This window comes from Dermochelys coriacea, chromosome 4, assembly GCF_009764565.3.
Source record: "Dermochelys coriacea isolate rDerCor1 chromosome 4, rDerCor1.pri.v4, whole genome shotgun sequence".
Taxonomy (NCBI): Eukaryota; Metazoa; Chordata; order Testudines; family Dermochelyidae; genus Dermochelys; species Dermochelys coriacea.
The window spans coordinates 14,597,737-14,610,240 of NC_050071.1; the positions used below are offsets into that span (position 1 = coordinate 14,597,737).

At 46.7% G+C, this 12,504-nt stretch overlaps 1 protein-coding gene across 4 annotated transcripts in view; it reads left to right on the top strand.

Annotated features, from left to right (window-relative positions):
* Positions 1–9,440: 9,440 nt before the first annotated feature.
* The window catches only part of SEPTIN11 (septin 11), a 71,653-nt gene continuing 68,589 nt past the window's right edge, over positions 9,441–12,504 (top strand). For all 4 annotated transcript variants that reach the window (XM_038400688.2, XM_038400692.2, XM_043513669.1 and 1 more), the window contains exon 1: positions 9,441–9,568. In XM_038400688.2, coding sequence (XP_038256616.1) covers positions 9,542–9,568 — 27 coding nt within the window. In that variant the 5' untranslated portion in view covers positions 9,441–9,541. The remainder of the gene's footprint in view (positions 9,569–12,504) is intronic.

Sequence of the window (12,504 nt, forward strand, 5' to 3'; positions counted from 1 at the left end):
ATCCCCTCCCACCCTCCAAACCCCTCAGTCCCAGCCACACTCCAGAGCCCTCACCACCACCCCCAGATCCCAATCCCCTGTCCCAGTCCAGAGCCCGCTCCTGCACCCTGAACTCCTCATTTCTGGCCCCACCCCAGAGCCCGCACCCCCTTGAGGAGCCCTCACCCCCTCCCACATTCCAACCCCCAATTTTGTGAGCATTCATGGCCTGCCATATAATTTCCATTCCCAGATGTGGCTCTCAGGCCAAAAAGTTACAGGGTTGTGAGTTCAATTCTTGAGGGGGCCATTTCAGGATCTGGGGCAAAAATTGGGGATTGTTCCTGCTTTAAGCAGGGGGTTGGACTAGATGACCTCCTGAGGTCCCTTCTAACCCTGATATTCTATGATTCTAAGTTTGCCCACCCCTGCCTTAGCCTAGCTGCAACTCAGCATAACAACTAACAGAGTGAAGAGAGAAGAAACAGAGCAACAGGACTACAAAGATATTTTTCTTGCTTTCAGTAATATTTAAAAGCACAGAGACTGAGTCTTTCTCTGTTTGGAAAGCACTTTGAACTACGTAGGTGATACAAGCATCTAATTATATTGCAGTATTTAAAAACCCACCTGTTTGATAAGAAAAGGAGTACTTGTGGCACCTTAGAGACTAATAAATTTATTTGAGCATAAGCTTTCGTGAGCTACAGCTCAAATAAATTTGTTAGTCTCTAAGGTGCCACAAGTCCTCCTTTTCTTTTTGCGGATACAGACTAACACGGCTGCTACTCTGAAACCTGCTTGATAAGGTTTCCAGGAATGGGTGAGTGTGTGGGATTTTGGAGTGGAATGAAGTTTACTGCTGTGTTTATTGGCTGGCATATTAATTTTTATATTGTGTTAGGTGCTAGGTGATATTTTGTTGGTAAATTCAATTGGTAGGGTGCCCAGAGCTTAGATATACACATTCTTTAAGCTTGTGTTAAATAATGGATAATAACACAGTAAATATTAAGTGTTTAAAATATATAATATTTTTAAAAGTCTCATAGACGTTTCAAATATAATTTTTCATTGCTGACTTTCCCCCTTCATTATGCACAAAGTTATAATGAATTGCTGTTTTTCATAAGGAAATAAAAACATTGAAATATTTGCTTTTGGGGGAAAAACGCAGAGAGAATTATATGGCCTCTTTGCAAAGTGATAATAGGAAACAAACAGGCAAAATTTTGCGCCTACCAGTCTTGCCAATGCTAGTGAGGCATGGTAACACAAGGGAGTGGGTTGCTATTGTTCATTACAAAATATACAACATAAAAAAGGAAACCAATTGATGGAATTTATGCTTGCAAGGATATCTGGTATTACAGATGCAGGAACTGGTATGTATCTGGTATTGTAAATGTGCTTAAATGCTACATTGAAACAAAAATATCAAAAACACTGAAAGTGAAGTTATATTAGATACCTGCATTTATCGTTTCGCTGAAGGCAGCTGGAGCACCGCTCCCAGTAAAGAATGGGGTCCTTAATCTTTATTATTATTATTGATATATATTACAGTAGCACCTAGAGCAGGGGTGGGCAAACTTTTTGTCCCGAGGGCCACATCAGGGTGTGAAACTGTATGGAGAGCCGGTTAGGGAAGGCTGTGCCTCCCCAAACAGCCTGGCCCCTGCCCCCATTTGCCCCCTCCCACTTCCCACCCCCTGACTGCCCCCCTCAGAACATCCAACCCCCCCCCCCGCTCCTTGTCCCCTGACCATCCCCTCCCGGGACCCCTGCCCCTAATCACCCCTGGGACCTCACCCCCTATCCAACCCCCACTGCTTCCTGTCCCCAGACTGTCCCAACCCCTATCCACATCCCCACCCCCTGACAGGCCCCCGGGACTCCCATTCCCTATTCAACCCCCCCGTTCCCCATCCCCTGATTGCCCCCAAGAGCCTCCGCACCATCCAGCTGCCCCCTACTCCCTGTCCCCTGACTGCCCCACCCCAGAACCTCTGCCCCATCTAACTGTCCCCTGCCCCCCCAGGACCCCGTGCCCCTTCTCCAACCCCCCCTCGCCCTCTTACCATGCCACTCAGAGCAGCAGGCGCTCGTAGCCCCGCCATCCAGATGGAGGTGGTGGGTGGCAGAGGGGGACAGGGACAGCAGAGGAGGGGCCAGGGGCTAGCTTCCCCAGCTAGGAGCTCAAGGGCTGGGCAGGATGGTCCCATGGGCTGGATGTGGCCCGTGGGCTGTAGGTTGCCCACTGCTGACCTAGAGGCACAGGTGAGATTGGGGCCCCACTGTGCTAGGTGTTGTATATACACATAGTAAGTGATGGTCTCTGTCCTAAAAACTTTAGTCTAAGTAGACAAAGCAGACAAAGGGCGGGACAGTAACTGAAATAGGCAATTTAGGCACAAGGGGACTGAGGCCCTAATCTAAGGCTCATTGAAGTCAATAGAAAGCCATTGGCTTCAGTGGGCTTTGGATCAGACCCTAGGTTATATGACCTAGGTCACAGAAGAAGTCCATGACAGAACCAGGAATGGAACCAAGCCTTAACCACAAGACAGGCCTCTGTCATGTCTCGCGTTGCGTCAGTGGCATGCTGGTATCCATATAACTGCAGATCTTTTAGGTGTTTGGCTTATATTACCACATATCCACAAACGTCATGAAGCATGCACAGTCTTTGCAAACACCATACATATATCATGATGATGATAAATCACAATCACACACACAGAGTTTTTATTTTTGGTTGTTTTAAGTATGGCTATAACAATTAAGGGTCAGTCCGTGCAAAAATGTATCAGCATCAGACGGGCATAAGTGTTTGCAGGACTGAGTCTTGAGGTACTTGTATTCATTCAGGGGACTGATTCTATACCATTAGGTATCAGTGGCAGTAGTCTATCATACTGGGTTGATGTAACACATGGTACTACATAGAAACAGTAATCGTAAGTGTTGCATTTGTGGAAGTATCTCTCTAAGCATAACACCGTCACTATAAAGAAGCTTGAAGTTCCTACAATAAAAGTTACAGTTCAGCAACAAATAGCAGAACTGTTCAAGAATCTGTCAGCACTTTTCATGAGGTTCTGCTGCAGAGCACGCACAGATCGCAATGTGTGATACTATCTGTCTGTACCAGATACTCTTTCATTCTTGCCCAGGGTATCTTTTATGAACGTACGTTTACATCTTCCCAACAATATTCATCTGATGGAGAGTATGCACTGTTAAAATGGGAGTACGCCATGGGAATACTGTGAAAAGTTAATATTTTTATCAACATCAATTAATTTGGATGCAACTTTTCTGTATTTCCTTGTTCACTATTCAAAACAGAAGTAGCTCCAATAATCCCATTCTGTCTCCACAAACAGCTTTTCCTTCTGATGAATCCTGCACTGAAGTCGTAATCCGGTGCTTATGACATCAGTGCATTGCTGAGGAAATGACTGACTAATGCTGCCTAATCTCATAACTGCAGGATCAAATAGGAGAGAATGATAGATTATTAGGGTAAAAAAAATTAAAAGAACTATATTTGATTCTGAAGATAGGGTGACAGTTTTAATGGAGTTATGTGTAAGAAGGATATATTTTTAAAATCCCCCCCCCCCTCGATGTGGTAGTTCCCCTTAATTTCTGGCTGCATTTTCCTGCTTGATATATTGTCTATTATAGCACTCAGACATCCTGTTCATTCTAAGCTTGGAACATTCCCAGCCAGGCTCGTTCCTAGCTTAGAATTGATCAAAAACAGCAAAGAACATTGCCATCAGTAATACAGCCAAGGATAAAGATGGGTAAGTGGAGTTTACCCACTTCTCGTTTGGTGACTTAGTTTAGTTTAGTTCAGGAATTTCCCACTGCGTCACTTCCCTGTCTCTTCCTACTCAGATAATCCGTGATCTTGCAAACGCTGTCCTTGAAGTTAATGGAACTGCCCATACAAGTAAAGCAGCTACATAAGTGTTTTCAGGATGGGAGTCGTACTCAAAATTGCATCATGAGGTCAGGTATATGTATAAATTTGCACTGCTTTAGATAAACTGGTTTACTTAATCTGGTGCAAACCCCTGCATGGACACACTTCTATTTTGGTTTCAAAGTGGCTAAATTCAGTTCAGCTCAAAACAATTCAAGCTGATTCAAAATAAGCCTGGTTTAAACCAAACCATGAATGTCCACACAACCTTTTGCACTGGTTTACTGAATCAGTTTAAAATCACACCTTAACCTGGTGCAATGCTGCAGGCAGGCAAAGATAATGGCTAGGGTACAGTTAGTGTACAGCAAGCCGGGTGTGGATCTACAGCTCTCTATCTTGCCATACACTAAATTGCCGTGTGGACCCAGCTACAGTCCACAAAAAGGTCTGTAGTGCACTTTGATCAACTGCTGTTTGAAATGGGAGTCCATGCAGCTAGTGCGCTGTAGAGTCACAGCCTAGCTTGCCATGCACTAAGGCCTGAGCTACACTCAAAAGTTAGGTTGACCCAGATATATTGCTCAAGAGTGTGAAAAATCCACGCCCCTGCGAGGTGTAGTTAAGCCAACCTAACCCCGGTGTAGACAGCGCTAGGTCAACAGAAGAATTCTTCCATTGACCTAGCTGCCAACTCTCGGGGAAGTGAGATTACCAACACCAATGGGGATGGGAGTACCCCTCCTGTCTTCATAGGTAGTGAAGTGCCACAGTAGTGAACATGCCGATGTTGCATATTGAATGTAGACAAGTGGCTATGTCGCCATGTAGACAAGCACTTAGTACAGTCCTGTCACCTATAATCTTTTCCTTTGTCTATTCCAAGCTAAGTGGTTTAAAGAGATACTATTGTCTGTCCTTGGCAGTTTGTAATTGTTTGCTCTCTCTCTTGTTGGTAATACCCTTCTAGATTCTTGAAGTTAATAAAGTTTAGCTCTTCATCGTTGCTGGGCAACTCTACAGCTCCAAAGGTCATTTCTGACGGTTCTGGAGAAATTTGAAAAAAGCCCCTAGTAGAGTTGGTCAAAAATGATGGAAAAAAAGATGAATCAGTATTTTAAAAATAATAAAAAAAAAGTCAAACAGCTCTAGCCCTTGACACAGGCTTTCTAGACGCTCCCCTTTTAATGATACAGACTCCTCCACATGTACTATACAAACAGGGCTGTCTTTAGGGACCCATATTCCTGGATTTTAAAGCACCAAGATTAAACAAATGGCAAATAATATTTCAACTTATCTTAAATGTCTATTTTCTCATTCAGTTTCATCTGAAAAATAGAATAGTCCCATAGTTACAATGAAACGACTAAAGGACTAGGCCAGGGGACCCCTTATTTGCAAAATAATAGAGCTAGGAAAGTTCTGTTAGAGCAATGATCTGCTTTAGGAGGAATAACTTGCAGTTCTCTTTCCACCAATGTCATTTTAGATTTGGTGAAAGGAAGGTCTGAAATCTTTAAAAATGTGTGGTCCCCCTTTTCAACTGAGCATAAGGGACACCATGCGCTACACTAGAATAACCCAAATCCAAATGGACTCTAGAAAATCTTTTTTATTTATTTGTCAATCTCTCTGCCCTAAACAACTGTATCCAGGAAGTCATCTACATGATTCTATAAGAGAGAAACCTGGTTCACAGCTCTCATAGTTGAAGAAGAAGTGGATGAGTCATCCCAGGGCTTGTCTAAGTGAAAGATTTGTGCACTGGTGTAGCTACACTATAGCAGCCCAGTGGACGGTCCTAGTTCAGAGAGGAGTTAAAACCAGGCTTCCACTGGTGTAGCTGTCCCAGGTATTACAAAGGAGATAAGCGGCACAGAAGCAAGTCACTTATTAGATCACAGCAACATGTCTGCACTAGGGGGTTGTGCTGGTCCAGCTACATTCCCCCAGCATAGGCCAGACCTGAGACTCGACATCCATTGAACTGAGACCTGACAATGCTTTTCCTCTAGGAGAACCACAGCCTAAGTTTCAGCTTCCTCTCACGTCAAGGGTTCCCAGGCCCTTAAAGTGGGATAAAAATCTTTGAGGAAAGAAAGCAGCCAGGCCCAGATAGTCTTTTAAAAATAATAATTAATTAATCGTTAATTAATACTAATTAACAAAAGGCAGATTCCCCCCCCCCCCAAAATGGAGAAAAACTTGTGCAAGAACTTTAAGGCCATCATTACACATCCTGACTATAAATGGCAAATACAGTGACAAATAGCATTGTAGTTACACGTCATGGGACTGCCTTTGGGCTAGAATGTGCACCAAGGCTGCAGCACCATAAGGTTGCTGCACCCCTCCAGGGAGCCGTGATCCTTTCCTTTCTCCCCTCTTGGTCCAGCAGGATAGTAATTTCCTGCTTGCCTAGGCTGACAGCTAACTATTGCCCCTTCCTTCCCAACCCCCTGCTGCTCCTGGCTCAGCTTTGCTGGCCAGAGCATTGGTGGGGGGTGGGGTGGGGGGGGACAGAAAACTCTTCCCATATCCCTCCTTTCCCTATGTGCTCCAGGTACAGAGTAAGGGGGCATACAGAACCACTTGGACCTGAGTGGCTTGTACAGGGGAAGCAAGATGTGAGCTCACTCCCCCTGGAGCATGCTGTCTGGGCTATGAGCTAGCCTTTTGTAAGAGATTGTGTGTGCATTGCACTGTGTGGTGTGCATCTCCTTGCACAGTAGTATGTAGATAACTTTCTGGATAAAAATGTAAAATATTTAGTTAAAGGAGTGTACATATGTACAGATATACACACAACATTGTATTATTGAGCATTATATTACCAAGACCTGGTTAATTACCACCCTGACCAATTTGCTTATTTGATGTCCCTTTTCCCTTATCCTTTGTTGGTGTGTGATTTTGGCCTTCATCCTGGACACACACAAATGTGTAACTTTATGTACTGCTGTAGTGCAATCGATTTCAGTGTGACTACTTGCATGTGTAATGTGAATGTGTTCAGGATCTGGTCCTTACGCTGTAAGCTCTTTAGGGGCTCAATTTTGCAAAATGCTGCGTAATTTGGTCCTGGTCCAGCAACCTTTAAGCATCTGGGTCGGCCCATTGAAGTAACTTGTACTGCTCATGTGCTTAAACTGGTGCTTAAGTGTTTTGCTTGATTGGGGGCAGACTGTTGAGTACTTTGCAGGACTGAGCCTAGGGTGAGAACAGTGCCTCTTCTCTGAGTTTGGAAACCTCAGGCAGGAGCAGCGAGCCACAATTGCAGTGTTATTATTTAGTAACACTGTTTAAAAGCAGAAAAAAATCTTGACGAGACCATCTTTACACATCATAAAGGAGCAGCAAATTGCACAATTTTTCTTTGTTGTACAAAGAAAAGGAGTACTTGTGGCACCTTAGAGACTAACAAATTTATTTGAGCATAAGCTTTCGTGAGCTACAGCTCACTTCATTGGATGCATTTGGTGTACAGTTCGCCTTTGAGATTGCAAAGATGTCGTTAGCTGCCGTTCACAAGCTGCTCCAGCTCTGATGTGCTTTCTAATATTTTATGAAATCCGTGTCCCCCTCATTATCCAGGCGCTGATGCTGACCTCATTGTGCAAAGGCTCTGCAGTGGTATGTCCATCGACTTTCAAATCCTTTCCTCATCTCCACATTTGTGATCTTAAAAAAAAAACAGATGAGTGATATTGCGAATGTCCCAGCTGAAGCAAGACAAATTTAGACTGCAAATAAGGTGTAAATTTTTTAACAATGAGGGTAATTAACCATTGGAACAATATACACAGGGTCATGGTGGATTCTCCATCACTGACAAATTTGAAATCACAATTGGATGTTTATCTAAAAGATGTGCTCTAGGAATTATGTAGGGGCACTTCTATGGTCTGTGTTATACAAGAAGAGGTCAGACTAGATGATCACAATGGTCCCTGCTGGCTAGGGACGCTATGAATCTATGAACACCGCAAAGCCATTCACCATACAAAGGGGAGTGCCCAATAAAGAGGATTTCTTTTCCAGCTGAGAGTAATGACAGTTCTTTTTCACATCTCCACCCTTTTCCTTACCCACTTTAATTATAGGGAAACCTGTACAAGAGATCATCCCTGTTAGGTAATCTCCTGTTTTAAGAGACTGTGCCACAGTGTATCCAATGTAATGAGTGATTCTATTCCACCTGTATGAGAGGGCCACTTCCAAATAAATGCTACTTACAGGTCTTGGGGTCAGGAATGATCTGTGTTTGCATAACAGAGGCCTGGTCCAGGGCTGGGATTCCTAGGTACTACTGCCAAGTAAATAATTGGGGTGAGACCCTTCCCTAATGATTTAAGATGGGATTCACTGTATTCACTTTGATTATGAAGGATTGTTTATAAAGCACAGTGTGTGTGCTGGGTCTGTCCATATCCAGACAGAGAGACAGTCCCTGCCCAAGGATCTTACAGCGTCAGTTAGTCCGGCAAACGATAATTGGTCCTTTCCCAAGCACATATGTTTGTCTGGCAACACTCAGGAGGGAGGGACACGGATTCCAGGTGCAGAAGACTCTGTTTAAAATTCCGGTAAATCCTTTACAGGCCTGGGAAACGCTGTGTGAAAATGTGAACCAGAAGCAGAACCCACCGCAGCCACCCAAGAGGGGGCTGTGCAGCCTGGCTGGGCTTTAATCCCCCTGCTCCCAGCGATCAGCTCTGCAAGGGGGGGGGGCAGCAACTCCCAATCCAGAGCACTGTGTTGGAGGCCGGGGGCATGTGTGGGGCACTGGCCCTCGTGACCCTAGTCACCAGGTAACCCCACAGGTGCTGGAACTAGGGATGCAGGGCACCCCCCCCGGCTGGACGTGGTTCCCAGGCAGCACAGCCAGGGACACAGTTTGTTTCAATGGCTGGCAGTGCCCCCCCCCTTGCACGCATGGCTCCCGTGCCCCCCCTTGCACGCATGGCTCCCACGCTGTCCACCCCTTGCACACAAGGCTCCCGTGCCCCCCCTTGCACACAAGGCTCCCACGCTGTCCCCCCCTTTGCACACATGGCTCCCGTACCCCCCCTTGCACACATGGCTCCCGCGCTGTCCCCCCCTTGCACACATGGCTCCCGTGCTGTCCCCCCTTTGCACACATGGCTCCTGTCCCCTTTGCACGCATGGCTCCCGCGCTGTCCCCCCCTTGCACACATGGCTCCCGTGCTGTCCCCCCCTTGCACACATGGCTCCCGTGCTGTCCCCCCCCTTTGCACACATGGCTCCCGCGCCCCCCCTTCGCCTTGCCCCGCGCGGCGGCTGCCACTGTCCCCCGGCCCCGGGCGGCGGCTGCAGCAGGCCGGGCGGACGCGGGCACTTGCCGGCGCGCAGGGGAGGGCGCGTCCCGCCCCGCCACACGCCCGGGGCTGGCTCTGCCCGCGCGCGGGGGGGGGGGGGGGGCTGCAGCGGGTCCCGGGCGCGCGGCCTGCGCGGGGACTGGGGCGGGGGGCTCCGCTCGGCCCCTCCCCCAGCCCAGCCCCCCGCCGCGCATGGGCCCGCCCAGCCGAGTGGCCATGTTGCGGCGGCCGCCCAGCGGGGGCAGAGCGCGAGCGGCGGCGGCGGCGGCGGCGCAGCGCGGGGATGGCCGTGGCGGTGGGGAGACCCGCGGTGAGTGAGAGCCGAATGGGCCCCCCCCCCCGCGTCTGTACAGCGCCGAGCACGGCGGGCTCCCAGCCGTCGGCTAGACGGTGCTTCCCCAGCCCAGGGCTCAGACCGTGGCGCCTGCCTGGGGCTTCCAGCCGGGCTGGCGGCGACTCTGGGGCGGGAGGCGCGTGGGGAAGGTTTTCAAGCCGCCCTGGTCCTAGCGGCAGCGGCAGTGAACCGAGCCCCGGGCGGAGACGCCTTCCCGTCCCCCCCGCCCGCCCGAAGCGTTTGGTGTCTGCGTGACCCGGGGAAGGGTAGGCTTGGGCCGGAGCCCAGAGGTGCGGGCAGAGAGACGTGGAATGAATGTGGGGGGAACGCGGCGGGCCGTGCCCTCTCGGCTTCCTCCCCAGCCGCCCCCTAAAGACCAAAATAAATTAATAAATGCTCAGGGTGACGCCACGCGGTCATTTGGCAGCTGTGCTTCCCCCGAGCAGTTTCCCACCGTCAGAAACCCCACAGCTGCTGGGTTTCAGCGCAACGGTGCATTGGGTCTAGGATTCATGAGGGAGGGGGAAACGCCCGGGCTTTCAGATTTTTTTTTTTAAGGGGGGGGGGAGGGATTTGTTTGTTTTGACCCTTTGCTGATGGATAATCCATTGAGTTTAGAAACCCAAATGATTTCTTAGCACAAGCTTATGGCTTTTGCGAGTTTTCATGTAGGCCAGTTTGTTTTGATCTCGGGTTCCCACCGAGGTTTTCATACATGTTGGGAAATACAAGAGCATTAAAAGTGATCTTACAAAAAAAGCTTTTATTATGTCTAACTCGCAGAAATGGGGGAGAAACGAAATGTCGACCAGATGAATGCGCTTTCATACATTGTCGAGAGGGGGGAAGGGAAAGAAACTTGATTGACTTTTTCCTGTGCGCACCAGTAAAACAGATGTTGCACATGGAGCTGAAGATTTTAAATGTGGTAACTTTCATAATGTGAAAATGGTGTCTGTGTTCAAGATGTGACCTGGATCACACGGTTTCTGTTAGCATTCATTACGTAATTATGGATCTAACAGGCTAATAAACTGCATATTCTGTGCATTAGATTCAATGTATAAGGTCCCTTAGCAGGGTTGCTGTGGAACGGGAAGTTACGCTGCTAAAGAAAACAAAACAAGAATTAAGTTTAATAATAGAACAACTATAATTTATGCTAGCTACTAGAGAGCCATAGCTGACTGTGAAATGGGTCGCTAAGATCCCAGTTCAGCAAGGCATTAAGCAGGTACTTACATTTAAGCTTGTACTTCAGCACAGGCTTAAATCGCATTGAAATCAGTGAGACTTAAGCACAGGCCTAAATGTGTAGCTGAATGGGAGCCTACGGATCAGATTCTTCCAGGGCTATCTCATTAAGTAGGCTCAGAGCTTGTCTACACGCAGACTTGCACCAGTTCAACATAAGATGATATATAGAACTGATGTAAAAAGAAAAGGAGTACTTGTGGCACCTTAGAGACTAACAAATTTATTAGAGCATAAGTTTTCGTGAGCTACAGCTCACTTCATCAGATGCATCCGATGAAGTGAGCTGTAGCTCACTAAAGCTTATGCTCTAATAAATTTGTTAGTCTCTAAGGTGCCACAAGTACTCCTTTTCTTTTTGCAAATACAGATTAACACGGCTGCTACTCTGAGAACTGATGTAGTTAAACTGATGCAAAAAGCTGTGGGGGGCATTCCTGTGTTGGTTTAGCCGACATCTGTTCCTAATGGACTTAAATTAAACCAAAATAAGCATTTTTTAAACCAAAATAACAGTGCCCCGGTGGAAATTTGCACCAGTTAAACTGGCTTCAAGTCTGTGTGTCGTGGAGCCTTCACTGATTTCAGTGGGACTGCTTGCAGAATAAACTCCTACTCAAGGGGAGAAGAGTGGGGAAAATCTTTGGTTTAGAGTTAACATTGCCTAAGTGCAAAGCCTAAGGCAGTGTCCAGTTATGTAACCTCTGTATAGCACACAGCCTGTTAACCAGTTGTACTGCTAGACTCTGCTACTGCTCTAGAATCTCAGTTTCTGGGCTCTGCTGCTGAACTAGAGCTGAGTTCTGCTCTCCTGGTTGGGCCTGAGAGCATCTCTAGAGAGTTGAAGTCTCACAGCCATTGTGGAACATTCTGTATGTGCAGCTCCTTTTATCTAATCTTCTTTTTCCTACGTTTACTCCTATGTGGGTATTGGGTTGGTGGGAGGGAGAGCTGGAGAAATGGTTAATTGTTAACACGTTATACATGAGGAGAGGGTGAAGTTCCTCCTGTTAAATGTTTGCCTTTCAAACTCTGAATTTGGCTAATTTGTGTGTGTGTGTGTGTGTGTGTGTGTGTTTTAAAGTATGTTTGGGGGGTGGGAAATGGAAGCAGAAGGAATGAAATTAAGAACAACTTGATCTGATTTAATGAGCCAAGGTAGCATTCTTGAGTCGTAAAATTTTACGGCTGAGATGGCCCATGCAGGATATGATCTTCGTTACTTGTGAAACATGCATTAAAAAAAATAACTAGAACAAATATCTAACCAACCACTCCAAAGGAACTATATTTAATGATAGTCTAGTAGGCTGGCTACGAGTACTGAAAAGATGAAAGATTTTAAGGCCCTGATCCAGCAAATGCTAATTCAGTTTATGCCCTCCAAGCAATCTCATTGCTTTTGGTGGTACTAATTACAATGTGTAAAGTTAAACATGGGCATATGGTTTTGCAAGATAAGAGTCAGGGACTCCAGTGAGACTTTGCATCTGCTTAATAGTATGCATGTGCTTAAGTGTTTTCAGGATTGTGACTTGACTTTTGTAGGAAGACCAATAGCTTAAGTCCAAGAACACTGTGCAGGATGAAGCACTACTGGAGTGCAAGTTTTACACATGGGCTTTGGAAGATGTTGTTATAATCTGAATAATTTTTAA